Raw genomic sequence first — 26717 nt, 5'->3', positions numbered from 1 at the left:
TAGTTCCAGAGTTTTCATTCTGAATATAGTTTGAACTGGAGTTCTAGTGTATTCCATTCTCAAACCAACTGTTGGACCAGCAAGATGGTTTAGCCTGTCAAGGCACTCCTGCCAAGCCTGACCTGAGTTTGATCCCTGGGACCACACGGTAGAAGAAGAGAGGTAGCTCCTGCAGGTTGTCCTCTGACCACATGCACACCCACACAATGGATACCCAATAAAATACATCAATAAAACCGGCTGTCACTTTGCTGCACTTGGACCAAGCATAGTCAATTTTGTTTTTAATTAACTATACAAATAGGTAGGATCTTTTTGTTTGTTTTGAGACATGGATTTTCTTTAACAGCCCTAGCTGCCCTGGAACTCACTCTGTAGACCGAGCTGGCCTCGAACTCACAGAGATCCTCCTGCCTCTGCCTCCTGAGTGCTGGGATTAAAGGCCTGTGCTACCATAGCCTGGCCAATAGGTAGGATTTTTGTAACAGCTCTTTATATAGGATAAAACCAGTGAGAGAGAAAAGCTTCAATGGCAGATATATACAGAGTGGAGAGTATCAGTCACAGATGCTGCTTCTCTGATTCCTAGTCATGGGCACGCTAGTTATACTCTGCGATCTCTAGTTCCAGCAGCAGTCCAATTAGCAGTGGCTTAAATGCCTTTGTGCTACAAATCAAAACCAGTCGCTCTACCACTCGGATTTTTGGGTTTCAGTCAATGAACAGCTTAATCATCGTGGTCTTTTGTAATAATCCAACAACGTGGTTTATACATTGCAGAATCATTAACAGAGGAGGCCTTCAGTCACACTGCTGAAAGCTGCAATGTGGTCTGAGGATCAGATTTCTACTTCTGTAATGCGACCATTCATAAAGGTTATAATGCCAGTGTGTACTGTGCAGATGTTAATTCCTGGTCCTATGTCAGGGTGAGGCATCTATACAAGGCCTTCCTAAGCCTTTGCCTTAACTTCTGTTCTAGTCTTTCCTACTTTAGTTTACTTCTGAAACCTGATCTCATTCTGTTGCTCCATAGACCAGGCTGGCCTGAAATTAAGAGATCGCCCTGCCTCTGCTCCTGAGTGCTGGGATTAAGGGTGTGTGATACCACATCTAGCCTCCTTACCCTGTTTGGTTGACTAAAGCTGAGTGTAGATTTTCTGTAGAAGTCCAGTCCAGTCAGAGGTGACCCTCGAATGTAGTATACTTGACTGTAGCAGAAAGTTGAAATGAACAGAATGTTCTTCTGAAAGGGCCAAAGCTAGTAAACATACAAAAAGAAAGTGTACAGCCCTTACCGCCCCATGCTGAGAAAAATTATGAGTAGCCAGGAACAGGTATTTGCCTCATTTCCCCTGTGTTCCTTTAATGTACCAGTTCAGGCTGTCTTTTATTCGCGTAGTAGGTCATGCCTAGAAGCAGCAGAACAGTGACAGAGAGAGCAAGACTCCCCAGGAGCCCAGGCCCTCTGACGATCCTTCTTCCCTCGCTGTAGGCTGGGATGGAGGAGAAAGGCTCTCCATGCACTTTGATCCTGAGCAGGCTACAGGGCCTCCAGTGAGAGGCTTCCTGATAGGTCCTGTACCTTCTGTCCATGGGGATAGCCCAGCAGTTAAATGACATTTTTATTCTGCGTTTTGGCAGAACTAAAGGGGCAGCACCTTCATGACTGTAGATATCAGTTTTGAGTCCACCAGTGTCCACAGAGTGAGGAGCTGCGGCCAGCAGATACACCAGTACCAGATTTCTACACTGGCTGGCCGATGCCCACATTTCCTCGGGCTGCTGTGAGCTGAAGGTCTGTCCAGTCCCTGCTGTCACAGATATCTGGGTCACAGCCACCTTCCAAAAGCCGCTGAGAATAAAGTATCCTATCAATGCAGGCTGGTAACAAGGAAACAGTATTCTGAGAATCATTTATAAAAACATGGTGGTGTGTGATGGTGTACCCTGTAATTGCTGTATTTGGGAGATGGAGGCTAGAGGATCAGGAGTTCAAGGTTATCCTCAACTGCATAGTGAGTCTAAGGCCAGCCTGGGTCACATGGTACCCTATCACAAACAAACAAAGGTAGGGTACTGCTGATGTGGTGGATGGAATATGTGTAATGCATAGGATTAGATCTTTGCTTCAGTGGTCACTCAGTGCTTTATCTGAATTCTTCACAAAGTTCAGTGGACGTATTCAGTGCTGTACCAGCCATGATCTGCAGCCTAAAGCAGACACAGCATCAGCTCCTGCCACCGGGGCCAATCAGAGGCAAGCAGAGCTCACTCTGGGCTAGTGGTGGCTTCTTGCCCTTGACTTTCTGACATGACACCTTTGTAATAGATGTGATGTTCTTCCGTTGGGCATGCAGTGTTTGTCTCTCTGTGAAATAGTAATGATCCTCAATGCCTTCCCTGCCTGATTCTGATGCCCTTAATTCTATTACTCATTCTCTGTTCATTAGCGTGTAGAGGCAGTGAGTAGAAAACCCCTTTCTACTGTTTGGTGGGCCAGTGGTACAGTGATTGCACAAAAAGCAGGGTCACTGCTCCATTCATTCTGTCCATTTACCAGTTTTCAAAACAACATGTCGGTTCCCTGCCGTCCTTCGGAGATGACTCATTTATTTTTGAGTATCACAGTCCATTTGTGGATGTAGAAATACTGGCTATATTTTAACTGACTTAATTGTTTCTACTCTCTGAGCTTTTCCATGGGCCTTGTGTTCTTGGGCCCCTTTGCCTCCTTCCTTTTTTTCCCCCAAAGTAGTTGAACATTTTATTCAGAAGCAAAGTAAAATTACGGTTTGCTACAGTGTGTGTGTGGGGGGAACAGTGGGGCCATCAGACCTAAACTACTCAAGGGCATTTATTTCTGTAAAAAAAAAAATCATTCTTCCTTCCTTCTTTTGCGGGGGGTGGGGGTGGGGGTGGGGGGGTGGGGGGGGTGGGAGTGGGTGGGGGCCCTTCGAGAAAAGGTTTCTGTATGTAGTCCTGGCTGTCCTGGAACTTGCTGTATAGACTAGGCTGGCCTTGAACTCAGAGATCCCCTGCCTTTGCCTCCTGAGTGCTGGGATTAAAGGTGTGTGCCACCACCGCCCAGCTTTAGAAAAGCATTCTTATTTATTTATTATTCCTTTGTTTTTGTGGTGCTGGTATAGAACTCAGCCCATGCCTGCTCAACGAGTCATCCCCCATTGAGTTACACTCCTTACTCCCACGTTTCTTTTGGGGCTGTATAGCTATGGAAAGCTAGAAAGTTTGCTAAAACAAGAACCAAATCAATCAAGTGTAAGGTATTTTGTGATAGTGCTTAGGAGGGTCTCCTGAAGTCTGCTTTTTAGAACACATATCTTATACTTGGTTATATTTTCTAGGAAAATTCATATGCATTAAAAAAAACAACTGTAGTATCTTCCAGGATTTTTAGAATACCAAGAAGAAAAGATTTATAAATTTTTTTCCCTTTATTATTTAATGTGTATAAGTGTTTTATCTGCATGTGTGTATATACACCACATGTGTGCCAGATGCAGAGATCAGAAAAGGGTGTGAGATCCCATGAAACTGGAGTTTGGGTCTGGGAACTGAACCCAGGTCCTCTGAACCATCTCTCCAGCCCCCAAGAAAGGGCTTTAAAAAAAGTCTATACTGTTCCAACTAACTGCAGCTGATGTTAGCATGAGCATAATGTTCTAAACCCTGGGTCTTCAGAGCACGGAGGACACGGCTGTGCTGTCGGTCGGTTTGGCCTTTGCCTGAGCACCTTTACTATTACACACTTAGGTGGAGATACCTATAGTTTTTTTTTATATTACTAATTTTTATTTACTTACCTTTATGTGTAGAGGTATTTTACTTGCATGTATATCTGTGCACCACATGTATGCTTGGTACCCACAGAGGCCAGAAGAGAGTGTCACATTTTCTAGGACTGGAGTTACAGACAGTTGTGAGCTGCCATGTGGGTGCTGGGGATTGAGCCCAAGTCATCTGGGAGAGCAGTCAGTGCTCTTAACCGCTAAGCCATCTCTCCAGCCCCAAGATAACTATAGCTTCTAAGAGATATCTAAAACATCATACTGACTCCTTCTCACAGTAGAAGAAATGCATCCCTGGCCTCAAAATATACGGGGAAGTCAATTTTAGTTTCTTGAAAAATTAGAATTTGGATTACTAATACTGTTTATAAGCTTTTTTTTTCTTAAATACAATTTCAAATAGTTGTTACAATGAAAATATATAGTACATTAGCACTAAGTTTGTACACTTTTTGTATTAAATAAAACTTAAAATGGTTGTTATAATGAAAATACAAGTGCATTTAATGGACTTTATAATTTTCAAAACCCTCTTCACATACATATCGCATTCTTTTCCTTGTGTTGAGGATGTGCCATGCACATGCTACACAAGCATTTCCACTGCTGAGCTGCCTCCCCAGCCTCCTTATCCTGTTTCTTAAGCTGCCTGTCTCACAGCGGGGAGTGAAGGGGTCCGGGATCGGTCCCGCCCTTGACCACCGGGCTTGTCTCCATGTCACCTAGTGAAGGAGTTAGGGATTGGTCCTGCCCTTGACCACCGGGCTTGTCTCCATGTCACCTAGTGAAGGAGTTAGGGATCGGTCCCGCCCTTGACCACCGGGCTTGTCTCCATGTCACCTAGTGGTCCCGCCCTTGACCACCGGGCTTGTCACCCAGTTTAAAGATAAAATCCATGACCCCTTTGAGATGTTTGGAGGCCTTTTCAAAGTTACTTAATTTTCACTTGATGGCATCAGGACAAGAATTCCTGAACGTCCCAAATGCTAGCCAAGGCAGGATTTCGCCCAGCAGACCTAGGCTGAAAGGGTCACAGTCAGCATCCTGATGTCCTTGGTCCAGAGCTAGGGCTTGCTTTAATATTGACAGAGCCAGGTCGGATTCATGATCCGAGTAGCAGCATTTTAATTTGGTACAAATGACCCAGCTGAATTAGCACTAATTTAGGGCAGTGTGTGTCTGCAGAGTGAACTGTTGATTGTTATCTCATCTGTATTCACATTGTTCTCTACCTGTGGGGTTTTGGGTGGGAAACGGTCATCAGGACATTTATTGAGCTTTCTTTGCTTTTTTAGCTATAGTGTTTATGTTTTTCCATTTGGAATACATGCATGATTTTGTGTGATATATGCATAAGCCAGGATTCCTTCCCACACTTCACTACACACAGGTCCCTAATATACAAGGTCTTTATCACAGAACACCACTGATTTTGACATGCACTTTCACCCTAATTCTCGTAAGGGAGCTCACACCAGCATTACCATGTCCATCACTTGAGAGCTGTAAAAACAACACTGCATCCTATTTTTCCCAATTTAGATGAAACCCATGAGAATCTACACCACAAATTTAATGCTTCTTCCCAAAATAGTAAACTTGTTCTTTTCTTTCCACAAGTAACTTGGTAAGTTCCGAAAAGATCCCCCAGTGAGTCTGTCCAATTAATTGTAGGATGCATGGGGAATTGAAAAACCAAAGCAAGTGAGAGTGGAAGCCAGTGGGTCTCATTTTGTCTAAAAATGTCACAGTGCCTGTCTCCTGAAGGTTTGAACAAGTTTTTCATTTGTTTGCTGTCGTTTGAGACAAATGTTTAACTCAGGCTGACCTGGGGCTGCAGTCCTTCTGCTGAGCCGTCTAACTGTTAGGATTATAAGCATGTGCTACCATGCCTAGCCAAAGAAGCACAGCTTTCATACACCATTTCCAGTTCCTTATGGAAAACTCCAGTTGAAAATATGACTAGTTAGCTAGATGTGGTTTTGACCCCAGCACTCAGGCAAAGGTAGGCAGACCTCTGAGTGCAAAGCCAGCTTGGTCTATATGTATCAAATGAGCCTGGGATATAAGAGACCCTGCCTCAAACAAACAAGCCAATAAAATTAATGCTCTATTTTTATTGTATTGCTCTGCCCTGTTTATTCACTATATGTTCAAACATAGTGTATGTTAGTTTCTTACATTCATCTTATAGTTTCTCAAGTGTCAGTAATAATGAAACTATAACGTGCCCAAATTTTGTCCTTTCTAAGAAATACCTTTCATCTATTTTTAGGAAACAAATACACTCTAGAGACTCGACCCAACCAAGAAGGCATCGATGTAAGGCAAGAACTCCTGAAATTCCATTCTACATATTATTCGTCCAATCTGATGGCTATTTGTGTTTTAGGTCGAGGTAAGAACTCTTAACAAAATTCAGACAATTAGTGGAGTGGTTTTTGGTTGTTTTTTTTTTTTTTTTCCATTTTGACTTTACAAAGTATTAGAAGGGTGTGAGGTGTAGGAGAAGTTTACTTAAGCTCGCTGTCTTCCGAAGAGAATGAAGACCTGAAGAACATGTGGATTACTGGTACGTTCTCTAACTATAACAAGGAAGGGATACATGGTGGAAGAGCGACGGATTTGATCTTACAGTAGTTAAAAAATCTGCAAATGAAGGAAAATGTAGAGGACAGTAGATGGGAGGAAGTATCTGTTAGCAAAGGTTTGTTTTAATTAGTGATAATATGTTGTTTCTCTGTCAGACTGTTGTGTTCTGTTTTTGCTTTGCTTTAAGTAGTGCTGGATTTGGATGTGGCTGCTGTTCTGGATTGCTGGTGGTAAATGGGACTTTCAGCCGCCCTGGTCTTTCTGAAGGGCAATTTACTTTTTGGTTATTTGAGGCAGGGCCTCACTGTGTAGACCAGGCTGGCTTTGAATTTGTGGTAGTCCTCCTATTCCTGCCTCCCAAGCATTAGGATTATAATCCTGGCCCAGAGCTGAAATAGTTACATCTGGGTTAGATACCAGACAAAAATGGAAAAACAGAATACTAAAAATGTATGAATGTGGTGTAGCAGTTAGAATGCACACTCTGTAGAGTTCAATAGCCTGACTTTGAAGGCCAAATATACCACTGCCGACTTAGCTCTGTGGCTGTGAAAACTTTTCTAAACATCTGACTTCACATTTGTGAAATAGGGCCTGAGAGGTTGTCTTCTGACCTCTGTGTGTGTGCACACAGGTAAATAAATGTAACTTTAAATTAAAAAAAAAAAAAACAACTTTATCATACTGCTTACTAAAGATATAGGCCTAGAATATTCAGTATTACTGGATATGTAGAACCCAGGCCTGGAAAATGAGTACCTAAAAACTATGTTGTATCGCAGGTAAAAATGTATGATTTCTGTCAGTATTTGTTGGATAAATACTAATCATTGTTTTAACTTCAGCAGCACAGTGGCTGCTCCTTAATCTACTGTTATCTCAGCCAGCAATTTCGACTCTGCACTTACCTGCCCGCTTCTCTAGCTGAAGCCTGATGGGAATTCTATTCCCGCAGGCACTGGCTCTGCCGCTGCCTCTAAAGGGAGCTTTAACTAAATCTCTATCATTCTATTTATGAATAAGACTCAAGATTCAAAGGCTGGGGTGAAAACCTGCTAGCGCAGAGAGGCTGGGACACAATTAGCTAACCTTCTCTCCTCACTGGCATCTCCGAAAGGCCCGTGTTTCCACTTAGCTAAACCAGAAAAAGCTGCGCCACTCCAAACCCCACCCTACTACTTCCTGTGTCTGTCTCTCCTGGATGCCCTCTGAGGCTCTATGATTATTTTTTTGTCAACTAGTTGCTAACTCAGCCTTCTGACCCAAGATTAATTTTTTTATTAATGTAAATGCAAACTCTGGGTTCATAGTGTGATTGAATATCCCCCAACAGCTAATGGCACTAGTTGATTAAACTTGAACTCTGCCCTCAGTGTTTTTGATTTAACGGAAGTCATAGAGTAAGGATCTAAAAAAAAAAAAAAATCAGATGTTTCATCTTCTTGGTCGGTACACGTCACTTCCAGCCTGAGCTCTATAGAGTTGAGGGTTCTGAGGGAGGCGTGAGGAAGACATACCATCTTTTACTGGATTATTAGATGATTCACTTTTTCTTTGGGGATGAGAGGAAGGTTAGCCGTGTGGAAGGGTCTCTGTCACAAGAGTACAAAAACATTGTTCTAATCGTAGCAACACCAACTGTCCAAACATTTGGCAAATAAGTGCTGATCAAGGATAGATGCTCAAGTTACCAAGCCCTGATGTCACAGACTTAGGAGGCTCGGTTCCCTGGGTTCCAGTGCTCTCAGCTTAGTGGGAAAGCCAGACCGTTCAGTATTATTCAGATGCCTTACCTTTCAAAAGTTGCATTGTGGTGCTGGGGAGATTGGCTGGGTACTGGCTTCTCTTGCAGGGAACCTGAGTTCAGTTCCTAGCAATCACGTAGATGGCTCACAGTCATCTAAAGCTCCAGTTCCAGGGGTCTTGACACACTCCACTGACTTCCACAGGCCTCAGGCATGCATATGGTGCACATACATACATGAAGGCAAAACACTCATAAAATAAGTAAATGTTTAAAAAACATTGTGGTTATGTGCTTTAAAGGTAGAAATACAGAGAGTTGCAGCATATCTGCTAGAACCTTGTTTGAAGAACTTTACCGACATTATTACTTGATGTTGACAAAACCCTTGGCAGCATCATGCCTCAAATTTTATGTTCCATCAGTGCATAAAAATGTCCTCTGACATTTTTTTTTTCCTTCCAGCACTTAAAATAAGTAGCCCAGACTGGTCTAGAACTCAGAAACCTCCAAAGTTGGTCTCCATTCGGGGTGATAGGTGTGTGCCTCCATGCCTGACCATCTGACAGCTCTTGCATCACATATATTCCATCCATTCTCGATCAATCCCTTGTCTGCCTTTTGTCTGACTGTGCACATTTTCCTAAATACAGCTAAGTAGTTGGTTGTAGTGGTGTATACCTTTAGTCCCCATGCTTGGGAGGCATAGGCAGGTGGATCTCTGTGAATTCCAGGCCAGTCTGGACTACAAAGTAAATTCCAAGCCAGCCAGGAACACAACTAAGTGTTCTGTTGTCTTTGATATTTGTTTTGAATTTGTTGCAAGGTAATATATATGAATAATATATGTGCAAGATAATTATTGCGAAGAATGTCTGGATATTTGCAGTCTACACAGCGGAAGTGGCTGTGAGTGAGTCATAGCTCTCCGTGTTATACAGAAACTTTCGATGCAGTGGAGGGGGTAGGCTCAGACTGCTTCGTCTTTATGAGATACAGGGCTTTCTATTTTATTTTTCCAGGATTTTCTTTTAAACTAGGAGACATTTCAGAGGTGCTAAGGCCTGAAATCCTGTCTGTGCTTCAAGTTCTGATTGATTAAATTCTGTTTTCTCTCTGTTTCTTATAGAATCTTTAGATGACCTAACTAATCTGGTGGTGAAGCTATTTTCTGAAGTCGAGAATAAAAACGTCCCTTTGCCTGAATTTCCTGAGCACCCTTTCCAAGAAGAACATCTTAAAGTATGTGCTCACAATTCCGTTATTGTTCATTTGTGAGTGTAATTGTCATGGCAATCAAATCAATTTTATGTGTGTTAGGAACATGTATCAATAAAAAATGCACTAATATGTTTTGATCTTTGTACACTAAGAGTATTTTGTGTAGCTGTGACCTTGGCAGGCTATTAAAAATATTGTCAGTGCCAGAAGGCAAGTATCCAGAGCTGTCTCAGGATCTAGGGCACCAAGCCCGGATCACTTAGCCCATATAATAAAATTGCACTGAAAGAGAACCACCCTATTCATTTATTTCTTTGTGGTCACCTCTTTGCAGTCTGGCAGCTAATTAACCAAAATCAGTATTCTTCGTTATTAGTAAGTATTTCACTCTGTAGAAGTTGTATGTAGCAAATATTTTGTGATTTGTCCTTTTTTTTCCCCTCTCCAGCAACTTTATAAAATAGTACCCATTAAGGATATTAGGAATCTGTATGTGACATTTCCCATACCAGACCTTCAGCAGTACTACAAGTCTAATCCTGGCCATTATCTTGGTCATCTAATTGGGCATGAAGGTCCTGGAAGCCTGCTGTCAGAACTCAAGTCAAAGGGTAAGTGTCTGTGGGCAGCGCTGTGAAGGTAGCACCCCCCATCTTTACTCGGTCCCTCATTGTCACCTAGGAAGGGGTTTAGATGACACTGTTTGTGGTCTTCAGTAAAGTGGTCATTGTTAGTGTGCGCTTGCTTTTTGTTTGGATCTCCTTTTCACAAAGCTGTTTCACCCTTGAGTATGTGTTGATCAGTGAAGGTGAGCTATTTGAAAGGTACCATCATGCACGTTGGAGTTGAACCCGGACCTTTGTACCTGCTAGGCAAACGGTCCATCCCTGAGCCGTGTACTCGGCTCTGCTTTAAATGATGGAGAGGTTAAGAAAGTCAAAGCCCAGCTGAGTGTAGTGGCACATCCCTGTAATCCCACCTCTCAGGAGGACGAGGCAGGAAGATCACCGGTTCAAGGCCAGCTTGGGCCACATAGTTCCTGACCAGTCTGTCTCAAAACAAAAGAAAAGCCTGTGATGGATTTTCGCCCCCAACAGTATCTGTACATATTGCTTATTTACCTGCTTTGATCCATCAGATCAGAAAGGTGTAGGACCTAGAAAGGAGATGGTTTCCAAAGTCCTTACTACTGTATACATTTAAGCATGTGTCTAATTGCTATTGGGGGTTGATTTGCTTTCTGAGCTAATTTTTTTCCCTGCAGGGTTCTTTTTATTTCTTCAACTATATAGTATGGCTATTACTTGGATGTAGTAGTGGTGTACACCTGAATTCCAGCAAGTCCAAGGCCATTCTAAGCTACACAGAGTTCCAGGATAGCCTAAACTACATACCTAGACTCTGTCTCAGAAATATCAAAACACAGGGCTGGTGAGGTGGCTTGCTGCCAAGCCTGACAATGTAAGTTCAGTCCCCAAGACCCACAAGATAGAAGGAGAAAGCCGATTCTCTCGGGCCCACTTTTGATCTCCACAAGCACACTGAGATCAAATGGCATCACACACACACACACACACACACACACACACACACACACACACACACACACACACATACAGAAAGAGAAAAATAATATGCAGTTAAAAAACTGGGGGCGGGGGAGTGTCGCTCAGTGGTTAAAGCTCTTGCCATGCAAGCCTGAGGACTGGGCTTCAGATTCCCGAGAACCTACATGTCAGTTTGTAATTCCAGCTTCAGAAGACGGAGTAGGGGACCCCCAGAACAACTGCTAGGGAGACTAGTTCTACCCGTGAGCCCTAGGTTTGATTGCAACACACTACCTCAATAAATAGGGTGCAAGAGTGATCTAGAGCGATTGCACTTCCACCTTGGCCCCTATATGTACATGCACACATGAAAATAGAAAAAAAAAAAAAAAAAGAAAGAAAAAGTAATGACGGGAAAACCAACACGCCTGTCTATCCGTCTCCAGGGCCCAGTGAGATGGTTCAGCCAGTAAAGGTATTTGCTACCAAGCCTGATGACCTAACGCCACACCTCGGAACCCACGTGGTGGGAGGAGAGAATCAGCTTACAAAAGTTGTCCTCTGACCTCTGCTTATACACTGTGGCACATGTGTGTGCCCACACATACACAAATAAAATTAAATTCTTTTAATGTTGGGGCTGAACAGATGGCTTAGAACAGTGATTCTCCACCCGTGGGTCACGACCCTCCGGGAGTCGAGTAACCCTTTCTCAGGGGCAGCCTAAGACCATCAGAAGACACAGATATTTATATTATAATTCATAGCAGTAGCAAAGTTACAGTTGTGATGTAGCAACAAAGATAGTTTCATGGTTTGGGGTCACCACAGCACGAGGGGCTGTATTAAAGGGTGGCCTGCAGCATTAGGAAGGGTGAGAGCCTTAGAGGTTAAGAGTGCTTATGGCTTTATCAGAGCACCAGCTCACTTCACACGTGTGCACATGCACACGTGTAAATAAAAAATATTTTTTAAATGTTAAGTAAAAAATGGGAAGTTGGGGCTGGGGATTTAGCTCAGTGGTAGAGTGCTTGCCTACCAAGTGCAAGGCCCTGGGTTCGGTCCTCAGCTCCAGAAAAAAAAAAAAAGGAAGTCTGTGTGTGCGTGTATGATGTTCAGGGTTGAAACCAAGGTTCCATATAGGTGAAGTAAGCAGTCTGCCACTGAGCTATATCCCTAGCTCTAGTAAGAACATTTCAGAAATCCCTTGTCATAGAAGAAACCAGGATTGGCATAGTGTCCCATCATGGGAGGGAGGCACTTGCTGCACGAGCCAGATGAGCTGAGTTTGACCCTGCATCCCATGTGGAGGTGCAAGCAGAGAACTGCCTCTACAAGGTTGGGTCCTGTCCTCCACGTTACATTCTGGCACGTGTGTAACACACACACACACACACACACACACACACACACACACACACACACACACACACACACTCCTTCACACATAATGATAAATAGGATTTTTTAAAAAGAAAAGCCATACACTTAACTTTACTGTCTTTTTCCTTGAATGTTGCAGGCTGGGTAAATACCCTGGTTGGTGGACAGAAGGAGGGAGCCCGGGGTTTTATGTTTTTCATCATTAATGTGGACTTAACTGAAGAAGGGCTATGTAAGTATTGATTGATTTATGTTTTCATTTCTCAGGCCGTAGGTCTGTTTCATGTTGAAAGCTGTAAACACTTTAGTTCATATGCTTTCTCCGTTGTATTACTTCACCTTGTGATAATCCTTACCCCCTGACAATTGACTTTATGTTATGTTGATAAAGTGTGTACTTGTCTGTGCTGTCATATACCCGTGAGTCCAGAGGGCTGTGTGGGGGACATCTAAACCCAGACTCGGAGCTGAGGACTCCATTTTCTGAAAGGGACCACCTCCACTTGCCTGACTTCCCTTAGGAGTGATCCATGCTTGAAGGATTCAAGGACTGAATGGTTTTTAAGTGTGCCCCTTTTTTCCAGTACATGTTGAAGATATAATTTTGCACATGTTTCAATACATTCAGAAGCTACGTGCAGAAGGACCTCAAGAATGGGTTTTCCAAGAGTGCAAGGTACTTTTGTTTCACCAAAATTTTCCTTAAGGAATCTATTTTTCAAAAACAAATATATGTGAACTAATTTAACTTTAAGGCCCAGTTAAACTTTTGTTTTTTCCCTAATTAAAGTCTGAAATGTTGCAGTGCATAGTTGTGTTAGTTAAGGCGTAGGTGTAGCAGTCTGATTTGTTAGATGGGGCACTATCTAGGGGTTGAAGTATCACGTAGCCTCTTTAGGAGGAGAGCTAGCATTTTTCAGGATTTGTGTTATTTCTTACCCGAAGCTGCATAAAGTCTCTTGGTCTTAGATCTGGTGATAAAACTCTTCCATGAACTCTAAAAGAAACAATAAATTGTTTCACGTATAATAATTGTGTTATATGGGTTAGAAAAGGCTCCATTTTCCTTCTACCCCTCTTCTGAGACAGTATCTCACTGTGTAAACCAGGCTGGCCTTGAACCCACAGAGCTCTCTACCCATGCCTCTTCCTCCCGAGTGCTGGGAGTACACTATCATATCTGGCCTCTTTTTTTTTTTTTTAATATATAAAAGAGAAAGTGTTTGTCTTTCAATTTTTACTTATCTATTATTTATTTATTCATTCATTCATTTATTTATCTGAGACTGCGTTTCTCTGCATAGCCCTGGCTGTCCTGGAACTCGCTCATTAGACCAGGTTAGCCTTGAACTCAGAGATCCACCTGCCTCTGCCTACTAAGTGCAGGGACTAAGGGTGTGCGCTGCTACCGCCCAGCTGTTTTTTTAGATTTTCAAAGGCTTCTTTGAAAGGGGATTAAAAACATACTTATATATAAAGACCTATTAAAATTCTGACACATATTTTGGATTGGGTAACTTTTCCCACTGGTGCTGGGGATCAAATGCTATACCTTGTGCGTGTTAGTCAAGCACTCCATCACTGAGCTATATCCCCAGCCTGAAGAACATCCTGTTAAACTTGTGATTATTGCTTGTGGAAATAAATCATGATGACAATTTCTAATGTGCAGCATTTCTTTGGACAAGTCTCCAGATCATCATCTGTGGACTATTTATATTCTGCAGGTTGTCCACAGTTCTCTGATGCCTGGACTAGATCTTGCAGTGATTTAGGCAGTGGAACCTTTTTTTTTTTCCTTAAGCATAATCTTACTGCTGTGCCCTTCTGGCCAGCCTTGAACTTCTGATCCTCCTGTCTCAGCCTCCTAAACATGTTAGGATTCCAAATCTGTGCTGTCATGCCTGGGTGTGGCTCCTCTTAGTTTACCTTCATTTAGAATTGTTTACTTATTTTTATTTTAAGCCTATGTTGATGAGTTTTAAGTTACTTTTTTCCATGTCTTATACATTCCTAAATCAAGTACTGCCAGTTTTTCATAAGTGTAATGGTGATAAAATTAGAGTACAAAGAGTTCAAACAAAACACTGAAAATGTATTTCTGAATAATAATTGGCTTACGTCTAATTTCTGTTTTAGGACTTGAATGCTGTTGCCTTTAGGTTTAAAGACAAAGAGAGACCGCGAGGCTACACATCCAAGCTTGCAGGAAAATTGCATGTAAGTTGGTTTTCCTGTCTGCAGCGGTGTGTGGATCTTTTAGGTCTCTGTGTGCTACTACAGTGATACACAAATGATACAGTTGGGACTCAGACAGCCGGACCTTTTAGCACTGGGCAACCTCTGAGGACAGGAATGTTTGGAATATTACAGCTCCTTATCCTAAAAAATACCCTCTCTGCTATTTTCATTACACGGGCGTTTGGCTGATTGGCGGCATCTTTCAGTTCTACAGCGTCTGTTGAGCGCTGCCTCTGAACATTTCATATCGTCAGCTTTCCCCATTCCGTCACCACTTCAGTCTGAACCACCATCGTTTCTCACCGCATGCTCTCTACCTAGGTTCTCCATTCTGTTCTCCACGATAACTTACTTTTCTAGCGTCAGTGATTTTTTTTTTTTTTTAAGGCATACATCTTTAAAATTATTTATTTTGTGGTGTTGGGGTCAAACTCGAGGTCATTTGCATGCTGGGCAAGCACTGTAAAACTGAACTCTGCCTTCAGCCTCACAGTGGGTTTTGAAAACTAAATTCAGATTGTTTTATCCCTCTGTTTAAAATTCTCCAATAGTTTTCCCTTAGAATGGTCATAAAAAACAGACCATCCTTGGCCTACGAGGTGGTCTGGGAGGTGCCATGCTCCCTGGCCACATTCCTAGCCACTCCCCAGCCTCCTTTCCATTCCTATCTGCTCCGGTTGTCCTGGCTTTCTGGCTGGTTTCACACTGGTCGTACCCCTTTCCTTTTGGGGCAGTAGAACTCGCGTCCATGGCCTCTCCCAGGCGAGCTGGGCTCTGAGCCACCGAGCTGCATCCCCAGCCTCTTTCTTTGCGCTGGTGTTTCTGTCGTCTGAAACACTGTCACTAAGTTGCTCTAGCTGGACTTGAGCTCGCTTTGTAGCTCTGGCAGGCCTTGAACTGCGGTCCTGCCTCAGCTGTGGCTGTGGCGTCAGGTCTGGCTGTCTTTTAGGGCCTTTGCACTTGCTGTTATCTGGACACGGAGCAAAACCGTCTGGTATTTGCATCTGTTTATCATAGATGGCTTTTAGGAAGACCTTCCTTGGCCTCCCAAACTGAAGCGATGCCCCTGCCTCTGTGCCTCTGATTTCCTTCACAGTACCTATCATTATTATCACACCATTTGTTTATTGTGCCAATTAGAACCCATGTTCCCTGGAGAACAGGGACTTAGTGTGTCTTTCTACCCTTATGCCCTCAGTGTTTGAAGTGGTGGCTAGCACAGAAAAGGTGTTCAATAAAATTATCATGGTGAATCAGTCTGTCTCTGTATTCTAGAAATTATTTTTACTAAAACGACAAGACTTCTATAATGGTTTTATACATGAACCAAAATATAATCCATTTTGTAACTGATTTCATTCATAGAAATTTGAGAGAAAATTATTTGTAAAGATACATGTGCACTGTATATTAACAGTCCTGTGGGTGCCAGTATTTCATTCTCAATTTTTCTTCATTCGCAAACACCAATTTTTAACCAGAAATACTGTACTTTTCCTCAAAAGAACCATGAGAGCCAGGTGTGGTGGCTCATGCTTTTAGGAGGCTGAGGTAGGATGTTGAGTTCCAGGCTAGCCTGGGCTACAGAATAAGATCCTACTCTCCCTCCCCCCACCACCAAAAAGACTTTTAGTCTGAGTAATTCAAGTCTATATGAAATTGACAGTGTACTTGGCAGAATGATAACATTATTATGAGACTTGAGGTTGTGGCAGGTTGGGCCAGGAATCGCTGAGGACGGATCTGCTGTGTTTGCACAAGGCCCTGGTTTAGTCTCTGGCACTGTAGAAGATAAAGATGTGGTAGAGAGAGCCAAGTAACATGCCGGGTCACAGAGTGTTTGCTAATAGAATAAAATGAATTGAAGGAAAGGGACATATAAAATATCAAACTTAATTTATTAGAAATCTGCTTACATTAATAAACTGGGGTAGCCTTCAAATATTAACTATTTATGTTTTCCTTTTTCAAAGTATTATCCCCTAAATGGAGTGCTCACAGCTGAATATTTACTGGAAGAATTTAGACCCGACTTGATAGACATGGTTCTTGATAAGCTCAGACCAGAAAATGTACGGTGAGTTATCTACAGATTTTACTCTTACATACTAAAGTTTTCTCATGATTAGAATCTAAAAATTCATGATGTGAACAAAACACTTTAATTTTTACTTATTTACTTTTGAGACAAACTCTCATTATGTAGCCTTGGGTGACCTGGAGCTCACTATGAAGACCAGGCTGGCCTCACACTCACAGAAATATGCCTGCCTGTTTTTAGAGTGCTGCGGTCTAATGGTGGTGTGCCCCGCCAAGCCTTTGAACTTTTTCAGTCAGGTCTGATTACCAGCCTGTCACAATGGTGCTCACCCATAATTCCAGCACTTGGGAAGGAAGCATTTAAGACCAGCCCTAGTTATATAGTGAGTTTGAGACCAGTTTGTGTTACATGAAACCTTGTCTCAACATACAACCTAAAATTGACTGCAAAAGTAGATGACAGTCTAATGAGCCAATGCCAGCCCATCTCTCTTCATTTGTTCTCCAAGTCCAGTGTTAGAACTGATATAAAAGGAAAACAAATTCAAACTCCGTTTTTCCTGTGCTCTAACTTCTCATACGGGGGATGGAAGGGTCTTCCCAGCAGGTGGCCCCTCACCCAGCAGCACAGCTCTGACCTTCCATCTGGAGCTTGGATTTAGCCGAGTATCTTATTTAGTGAAGAAATGGAGAAAGTGTTTGGATTAGTACAGATTATTATCAAACTTTGTTAAAAGCTAATACAATGCTTTAGTTTTTAGTTTAAAAAAAATACATTAAGAGTCAAAGTTTAGAAATCTGTCCCATCGAAAATAAGTTATGCGATCACCGAGAGATTAAATCTCTGTTTTCATGTATCCAATCATAACAAATTACAGTATGTCTTGTGTTCGGTTTTTGTTTGTTTTTAAGATTTATTTTGATTTAATTTCTACATGTCTTTTGTGTAGTGTGTACCACATGTGTAAGGGTGCCCTTAGAAGTCAGGGCATTGGATCCTCTGGAGCTGGAGTTACAGGCAGTTGTGAGTCACCCAGTGTGTGTGTCAGGAACTGAATTTAGGTCCTGGAAGACCGCTGGACCATCTCTCCAGACCAGGTTTTGTTTTTCTAAAGAGGAGGCCTCACTTTTTAGCCCTGGCTGGCTTCAAAGCTGCCTCAGTTCTCCCCCCCTCTTCCTTCGGAGCTGGGACTCCAAGTGTGCACAGCCACACCGTCTCCCGTGGTCCAGGCCGGCCTCCAGCTCACTGTGTGGCTGTGGATAAGCCTGAACTCCTCCTAAGTCTCCTGCCTTCAGCTCCCGGGTGTGAGATCACAGGTGTGCCCCACCACGCCTGGCGCCCAGTCAGTCTTATTGCCGTACTTGTTGTCTAATCCTTAATTACTCAATGTCTGATTATAATATGGACAGTCTTACTCAAAAACGAGACGCTAACAGAAGCTAAGATCTGTGGGCTGTCACTGCCCTCTGACAGCAGCGCCTTCAGCATAAGATAATTTACTTAAATACTGAAGAATGGAAAAGTCTGGACCGGTCCTTTTTGTCAGTGAGTAATAATAGAGAAAGTTGACAGTCGATTCTAATGTAAAGAGAGTTGCTCATTCCTAGGTGGGGATGTGGTAGAGTCTGCATGATTCAGATGCTAGAAAGTGACCCAGCACAAGTGAGGCTGTAAGCCTGTCTCCTGAACTCATTCCTGTTTAGACAGAAAATGAAGAAGTTAAAATAGTTATAAAAACAATAAAGACAGCTGGGCAGTGGTGGTGCACGCCTTAATCCCAACATGTTAATCCCAAAGGCAGGCAGAGCTACAGAGCAAGTCCCAGGACAGACAGGACTGCACAGAGAAACTGGAAAACAAAACAAAACAAAAAATCCCAAACAAACCAACCCGTAAAATACTTGGGAGTTCAACCAGAAGTAAACAAGGCCTTCACACAGAAACTACAAAACGGGGCTGGAGAGATGGCTCAGAGGTTAAGAGCACTGACTGCTCTTCCAGAGGTCCTGAGTTCAATTCCCTGCAACCACATGGTGGCTCACAACCATCTGTCATGAGATCTGGTGCCCTCTTCTGGCCTGCAGTCATACATGCTGTATACATAATAAATAAATAAATCTTTAAAAAAAAAAAAGAAAAGAAAAGAAAGAAACTACAAAACATCTGTGGGTGTGGCAAGTTTGAGTTTGAGGCCAGCCTAGGCTATATAGCAAGACACACACACACACACACACACACACACACACACACACACACACACACACACACACACAAAGGGTATACAGGATCCCAAAATGTATTATCAAGTGAACATGCTTAGCATGCAAGCCCGACGACCTGAATTTGATCCCAAGGTGAAAGAAAAAACTGACTCCACAAAATTGTTTTCTGACCATGCATGCACAACGTAGCATGTGTACCCACATACATGACATGCGCTCATGGGTGCCCGCAAACACACAATATTTGCTTGTCAGTACCAACATTTTTAGAAGTGAACCTGCTGGAGCCTGTGCTTTACTTTTGATTAAATTACATGTTTCTAAATTTGATATCTTGTGCAATTAGACTTTAAGAATCTCCTTTTCCTCTCACCGTCGCCTTAAAGAACAGTGTTTTTCTGTAGAGGCTTAGGTTAGACTCTGATTGCTGTCATCGTAACTGCGACAGGTCGGTCACTAAGGACGTGCAGAACAGCCTGGGACATCTTGCCCGCTGCCAGGCGAAAACTGTATTGCTCTAATGTACAATTATTTTTTAAATCCCACCGAGACAAGTTTGCCATTGCAACCAGGAAAGGAGTCCTCAGAATGAAAAGAATGTGAGGGGTTATTGGAAGCAGCCCACCAGTCTGCCCTGCTTATGCTGTATCACTTAAGTAATGACCGTCCTCGGTCTGAATTCCTCTAATGATGGGAACTCGTTAAGTACAGAGGTAGAGAAATTTCTCTTCAGTGTTGGTACTGTTCACTGGTCCATGGATATTACCTGTTTCTACTTCATTATCATAACTCTCCTCTGTATACCTTTGGTGTGTTTATCATATTCCACCTCAGTGCAGCAAGACTATCTTTTCTATGTGCCTCATTTAAGTCAGAGTGATTCTATTCATTTGGGAGTTGTTATTCAGGGTGAATCCACTCAGGACCTGTCTTCTCGTCGTTTCACAGTCTTAACCATTGGCTGTAGAATTCTGTCAGTATTCTGTGCTTGGCTTATGGAGCTCAGGTTCTACTCCTTTCTCTTTTTAAGAACACAAGAGCTTGCCCATCTCTACTGTTCTGCCTCTTTTCATATCCTCCAGCATTTCCAAAGGAAGATGAGCAGTGGTCCTGTTAGAGTTTGTTACTTCTTTGTATGTCTCAGAACGTGAGCATCTGGGCTTGGAGCTGGGATTTCTCACTTGGATCACCTATCCTGAGCCGCCGTTTTTTTTTTTTTTTTTTTGGTTCACTGACACAGTTTAAAGATCCATGGTATTTTTCCAAAGATAATATAGAAGCCGGGCGGTGGTGGTGCACGCCTTTAATCCCAGCACTCGGGAGGCAGAGCCAGGCGGATCTCTGTGAGTTCGAGGCCAGCCTGGACTACCAAGTGAGTTCCAGGAAAGGCGCAAAGCTACGCAGAGAAGCCCTGTCTCGAAAAACCAAAAACCAAAAACAAACAAACAAAAAACAAAAAAAACAACCCAAACCAAACCAAACAAAACAAAACAAAACAAAACAAAAAACAAAGATAATGTAGTAAGACAAGCATCGTCTCTTTTAACATGAGATTAGCTTGACACAATTTCCTTTTTTAAAAAAAAATTATTTCTATTTTATAGATATGAATGCTTTAAGTCATGTGTTCTCTTGAGTATGAGTTTTCTCTAGGTAAGAACTGTGTTTCTTTTCAGAATCCAAACTGGTGTGGGGGTCAAGAAGAGCTGACTGAATGTTCCTCACGCTTCTAGCCTCATTTTTCCTCTTCCTTACTTAGTTTAAGTAATTCTTTCTTAGTTTCAGAAGCACATATAAGGGCTGGAGTAGGGGCTCAGTGGTGAAGAACACGCACGCACGCACGCACCAATGTTTTTTCATAAGTCTGAATTTCCTCAGCACTTGTCTTTTGCTGTTATTCTTTGATTTTGTTTTATCAATTGAACTTTGTTTTTTTTTTTTGAATGAATTCTTTTTTTAAAAAAATTTATTTTACAACACCATTCAGTTCCACATAATAGCCATAGATTCCCATGCTCTCTCCCCTCCCCTCCCCCCAGCCCCCCCCCATTCCCACCTCCTTCAGATCAAGGTCCCCTCCCCTCCCCCCCCCCCCCCCCCCCCCGAGGACCAGGGTCGACCTGATAGACTCAGTCCAGGCAGGTCCAGTCCCCCCCTCCCAGACCGAGCCAAGCGTCCCTGCATAAGTCCCAGGATTCAAACAGGGTTTGTTTGTTTTGCACTTTTTTCTTCTGTGTATATCTTTTAAAAATCTAATTTGAGGGGTTGAGGGTGTAACTTAGTGGTAGTACTTGTACTTCCCATGTGCAAGGTGCTGGGTTTAATCCTAGCATCAGAAACAAACAAAAATCTAATTTGTTCTGAAATTGTAGGATTCTACTAGTGAAAGAATAAAGCTAATCTAGTTTGAATCTCCTTTGGGAAAAAACTGATGAAATGGATGCCTGGAAAGGCCAAGAGACTGGCTAATTTAGATCTTCACTGAGATTTTGGCAAGATCTCAAAGAACTTGAGTCAGAGTATCTACCTCATCCAGGTTTCTACTTGTCAGCCTGTGCTCTTCCAGTAACTGAATCCTGGGAGACCTCTTCCCATTCTCCAGCTGTTGTCTTCTTTTTCTTTCAGACATTGTTTGCAAAAGTCTCATGAGAAATCATTCCCTGGAAACCATACTGTCTTTTAATATCTGTACTCAGGAAACCTGTTTCCAGATGGATCCTATCCAGTACCTGCATTCCTGAACATGTTTTTGCCAACTTGAAGTCAGCCTGCATTCTAACTGCTTTTTCTTTTCTTCCCCCCCTTTTATGAAACATAGATTCTTTCTCATACAATATGATTTAAATACAGTTTCCCCTCTGTCTACTCCTCCTAGTTCCTCCCCACCTCCTCTCCTATCCAGATGCACTCCCTTTCTGTCTCTCATTAGAGAAGAACAGGCTTCTAGACAACACATAACAAAATAAAATATAATAAGATAAAATGAAGACCATTGTATTGACGTTGGATAAGACAAGTCAACAGAAAATAAAAGAGCCCCAAGAGAAGGCACTAGAATCAGAGACCCACTCATTTACACGTTTAGGAGTCTAGCTATGGTTCTCTGTATTTGTTCTCTGTATTTGTTCCCATCTGCTGCAGGAGGAGGCCTCTCTGATGATGGCTGAATAAGGAAGGCATAGATCTATGGGTATAGCAGCGTATCATCATCATCATCATCATCATCATCATCATCATCATCATTATTTTAAGACCAGTAGTATTTGGTTTTACTCTAGGTCTCTGGACTATCTATCTAGTCTCTGGTTGTTGGTCGCCCATCCAGTGTCAGGCATGGGTTCCATCTCATGGAGGGGCCTCAAGTCAGATCCGACATCAGGGGTCACTCCCACAGGTGTGTGCCGCCATTGCCCTAGCACATTTGGCAGGCAGGGCAGTGCAGATCAAAGGCTTTGTGGTTGGGTTGGTGTTCATGTCTCTGTTGGTGGCCTGCAGAGCACCGAGCACGGGGTGAAGGTTCTGTGTTGGCACCAGCTCTGTCTCAGTGTTCAGTGGGTTGTGTGGGTGTTATCTTCTTCAGCAGTAGGGCCTTGCTGTCAGTTTGTGGAGAGCTACCTATTTTGACAATAGCCTGGATTGTTTGGGGATTCCCATGGGACCCTTTCAGACAGCTCAATTGGATGAAACCTAGGCTCAGGACTAAAAGCTTTGTTTAGTGACAAAAGGTGTCTAGGAGCGTTCTGTCTCCCTCATTATTTGTAAACTTCATTAGGATCATCTTCATATATTATAGGAAGTTTCCACACTGCCCCTCAAATGCTCTTGAATTCATTCTCTCCCCCGATTCTGTCTCCCATCCACCTTTCCACCTGATCTTCCCTTCTCACACCCACCACTAGGAGTGGGCATGTGCCTACCATGGAGTGCTTATGGACGTCAGAGGACACCTTTGTGGAGTCAGTTCTCTCTCTCCTCCTGCCCTTGCATGGGTTCCAGGGACCAGATTCTACCATGCTGGTACAGCACAGGCCTCTATCTGCTGAGCTCTCTTGCAGGCCTCTAGGGAGGGTCTTGATTTGTTAGCATACAGCATTTCCTTGAGGACATCGTAACAGAACCCTTTGATCTCTTAAACTGATTCTTTTCTTGTGTTTTGTGGAATACGTTTCTCTTTATGTAGCTTGTTTTCCAGAACTGGTAGTGGTCAGTGACAGGTAGACCAGTCCAGATTGGCAGATAAGTGAGTTGAACTAATTGGTGGGTCTGCCTCAAAGCAGATCGACAGTTTTTCTGTAAAATGAATAACAGATAGAAGGTAATTCAGACAACTAGCTGTTGCTGTGTGGGAAGTCTAACAAGGAGTTTGGAATGGAGCTCATGATTCTGCGTCTGGAAAAATGGCCTAGTGGTTAAAGTGCTTACTAGAACCCATGTGAGTGACAGGTGGCTGTGGTAGACCACTGACAGTTCCAGCCTTGGAAGGCAGAGCCAGGGAATCCCGAGGCACTGTAGCTAGAAAGACTGACAGTATTGCTGAGCTCTGGGTTTCATTAAGAGAGAGACCCTGCCCTTGTGAATAAAGTGGAAGAACATTGAGGATGATTTACAACATCAACCTCAGACCATCACATGCGTGCACACACCCCATACGCACAGCACATACATGATACATGAAAATGGGAAAAGAAAGGAGATTCTGAAAGTGAATGGTTTGAGCAGAGGGTGTTTTGATAGGCTTTCAGCTGTGAGGGCAGCATGCAGAGGCCCCAACCAAATGCCTCAGGACAGATGGAAGCAAATAAGCGTTGACATAGACCTGGTTATTTGAGTTGGACCATAAGGGAGAAGCAGAACCAGCTGACTGCATGCCACCCCAGACAAGCTAATTGACTAGAGTTCCTCGATCCAAAAGGTTCAAGACAGGCGTTGTCCCAGGAGAGTTGTGCTGGTGGATTTCAGCATAGATGGGTAAGACAGAAGCATCTCTGATGTTGTTCCCCAGGAAAAGCTTATGGATTTTGCTGATAAAAAGCTTCCATTTTCCTGTCCCTGTTCCTCATGGTGCTTGAGGTCAAAGCTTACAGTATATCTCATGGTATGGTATGGTATGGTATGGTATGGTATGGTATGGTATGGTATGGTATGGTATGGTATGATATGATATGATATGATAGTGCTCTGCCATTGACGTACATCCGCAGCCCGGTGGTTCTTAGAATAGTTCTTTGCCTTTGGACATTTCACCTCTACCTTCCCTCCGTGTATTAGTTACTTTTCTGTGGCTGTGCTAAAACGCCATGGCCAAGGCAGCTTACAGAAGAAGACTTTATTTGGCTTTTGGTTCCAGAAGCGTAAGAGAGCAGCATGGCAGGGGACTGGCGACATCCAGCAGGCATGGCACCGGAGGCAGGAAGCTGAGGATTCGCCTCTTGAACTGCAACTGTGGAGCAGAGGGGGCGAACCAGAAATGGCAGGAGTCTTTGAGTATTCCAAAACTGTCCCCAGTGAAATGCTTCCTCCAGGAAGGCCATACTTTCTACATCTACCCAACAGGGCTACCAACTAGGGACCAAGCATCCAAATGCTCAAACTATAATGGACATTTCTCATTCAAAACATTACATTTCTTGACCATTCCCATTTGACTTATCTTTTAGCTAGTTTCTGGTGTCTCATCAAAGATAGATTTGTTTATTTGTTTGGTTTTGGTTTTTTGAGACAGGGTTTCTCTGTGTAGTTTTGGGCCTGTCCTGGATCTGGCTCTGTAGACCAGGCTGGCCTCGAACTCACAGAGATCTGCCTGGCTCTGCCTCCCGAGTGCTAGGATTATAGGCGTGTGCCACCACCGCCCAGTAAAGATAGATTTTTTTAAAAGTCCAGGTGGTGGGTGTTCTTGTTCTCTCCTCTAGTGGCAGGCAGACCAGTGTGCATGGAGTAGAGACATTTGGTATTAGTTTCTGCTAGGGAAAGAACACAGAGCAGAAAATAACAAGTTAGTAAAGGTTTCTTTGGGTTTGTGGGGAAAGGGGGGGTCTTGATGTTTTAATTCTGTGCTAAGGATTGAATCCACGGCCTCACACCTGGTCCACGTGTTCCGCACCTCCAGCCCACATTTGACCTGTGTGATCACTAGATGGATCCTCTTGAGACAGAGTCTAACTGTGTAGCTCAGGCTGGCCTCCAACTCATGATGCTCCCAGCTCAGCTGGGATTACAAAGAGGTGCCCCCCCCCTTTGTTCTTTTTTAAATTAGTCAATAGCATGCCTAGAAGAATCTCTCCTGTAGCACCCTTCCACACGAAAAACAATGAGCTGTAACCACAGGATAGTGGACCGTATCAGAAGCCTGTGCATGTGTTGCCTATTTATTGGGTTTTTAAGAGGTGGTTATTTTTTGTTAAGTTGACACAAGCTAGGGTCGTGTGAGAAAAGAACCTCAGTTGAGAAAATGCCTCCATCAGATTGGCTTATAGTCAAGTCGATCGGCCATTTTCCTGACTAATGCTGATGTGGGTGGGGGAGTGTCCAGCCCTGGGCAGTGGTTCTGAGTTCTGTTTCAAAAGCAAGCTGAGATAGCCACAAGGAGCAGTGGTTCTGTTTCCGTTCCTGCCCGCCAGGTTCTTGCCCTGACATCCCTCAGTGGAGGACTGTGACCTGCAAGATGACATCAACCCTTTCTTCCCAGCATGCTTTGGGGCCTGGTATTTACCACAGCAGCAGGCGAAGGCCCAGCACGTCCTTGGACATCATTTACATTTTCATGGGTCAGAGTCTCTCCATATACGTGTCATAAGTTTACATGCTTTTGTTTGTCTTCCCTCTGTCTCAAGGGTGGCAATAGTTTCTAAATCATTTGAAGGGAAAACTGACCGCACGGAGCAATGGTATGGAACCCAGTACAAGCAAGAAGCTATCCCAGAGGAAGTCATTCAGGTAGGCTAAGTCACCTGTGAATGAGCCTGAGTTGTGGGGAACCAGGAGAACACGGATTCCCTCGAACCTTCAACAGAGTATGGAGAGTGGTGGCCCAGCGCTGTCCTTACTGTCCTGGGAAGAGTGGAAGGGGAACCGAGAGCTGGAGGGTGGGGTTTTACATGAAGTAATGTGCTCTGGCACCTTCCCATGTGTTTATCAAACCGCAGGGCTGTGAAACAGACTCCCAGCTTCATGCTTCTAAGCACTGAAGTGTGGCGACCACAGTTGCACAGTACCAGGAAGGCAAGAAGAGGCGAGGGATTAGGAGACCCGGAAGACAGGCGTCAGCTGTGGAGAGCTGGTGCTGTGGTCCTGCCTGGGACTCACAGTCTTGACTTTTTGGTAGCGTCATGTTTTACCCTCATTGTCTGATTACTCGCTTTTGTCAATATAAGAGAACTGTGATTTATTTCCAGTGTGCTTAGACTGTGTTCTTCCACATTTATCAGTTTTTCCGAGGCTTTACTTAGCCATGTAGAATCTTTTTCTTTCTTGCCTTGTTGGCTGTGGACCGTTGAATTTGGGTCTATTACTCAAAAGTACCAGAACACCTTATAAGTAATGAACTTTTTTTTTTTTAGCGACAATCCAGGAAAAGAAATATTTAAATTTTTATTTATTGTGTGTGCATGATATGTGTGTGGAGGTCAGGACAGCTTAGTATGGTCAGTTCTCTCCTTCTAGCTCCACATGGGTTCCAGGGATGGAGCTCAGGTGTCCTGGCTGGTGTAGCCAGCTCCTGTACCTGATGAGCCATCTCTCTGGTCTAAAAAAAAGCAAGGATGTAAGAAAAAAAATATCACTGATGCTTTATGGAGCTCTGGCATGCAACTAAGTCCATGTTCCTAAACTGAAGAAAACTCAGCTTTTTTTCAGTCAATGCTGTGTAGCATGAATTCTAATTGGTCTTAATATAAAAACCTGGAGCCAAATATCTGGGTA

The 26717-nt window shown here is 43.3% G+C and overlaps 1 protein-coding gene across 7 annotated transcripts in view; it reads left to right on the top strand.

Annotated features, from left to right (window-relative positions):
* Ide (insulin degrading enzyme) overlaps positions 1 to 26717 on the top strand; it is a 100665-nt gene that overhangs the window by 38252 nt on the left and 35696 nt on the right. For all 7 annotated transcript variants that reach the window (XM_042262986.2, XM_042262996.2, XM_076562925.1 and 4 more), the window contains exons 5-12: positions 6085 to 6207; positions 9275 to 9387; positions 9815 to 9977; positions 12436 to 12528; positions 12881 to 12972; positions 14436 to 14516; positions 16511 to 16614; positions 25631 to 25733. In XM_042262986.2, coding sequence (XP_042118920.1) covers positions 6085 to 6207; positions 9275 to 9387; positions 9815 to 9977; positions 12436 to 12528; positions 12881 to 12972; positions 14436 to 14516; positions 16511 to 16614; positions 25631 to 25733 — 872 coding nt within the window. The remainder of the gene's footprint in view (positions 1 to 6084; positions 6208 to 9274; positions 9388 to 9814; positions 9978 to 12435; positions 12529 to 12880; positions 12973 to 14435; positions 14517 to 16510; positions 16615 to 25630; positions 25734 to 26717) is intronic.

Source organism: Peromyscus maniculatus, chromosome 1 (genome assembly GCF_049852395.1).
Source record: "Peromyscus maniculatus bairdii isolate BWxNUB_F1_BW_parent chromosome 1, HU_Pman_BW_mat_3.1, whole genome shotgun sequence".
Classification (NCBI taxonomy): Eukaryota; Metazoa; Chordata; class Mammalia; order Rodentia; family Cricetidae; genus Peromyscus; species Peromyscus maniculatus.
This window is presented reverse-complemented; position numbering and strand designations above follow the sequence as displayed.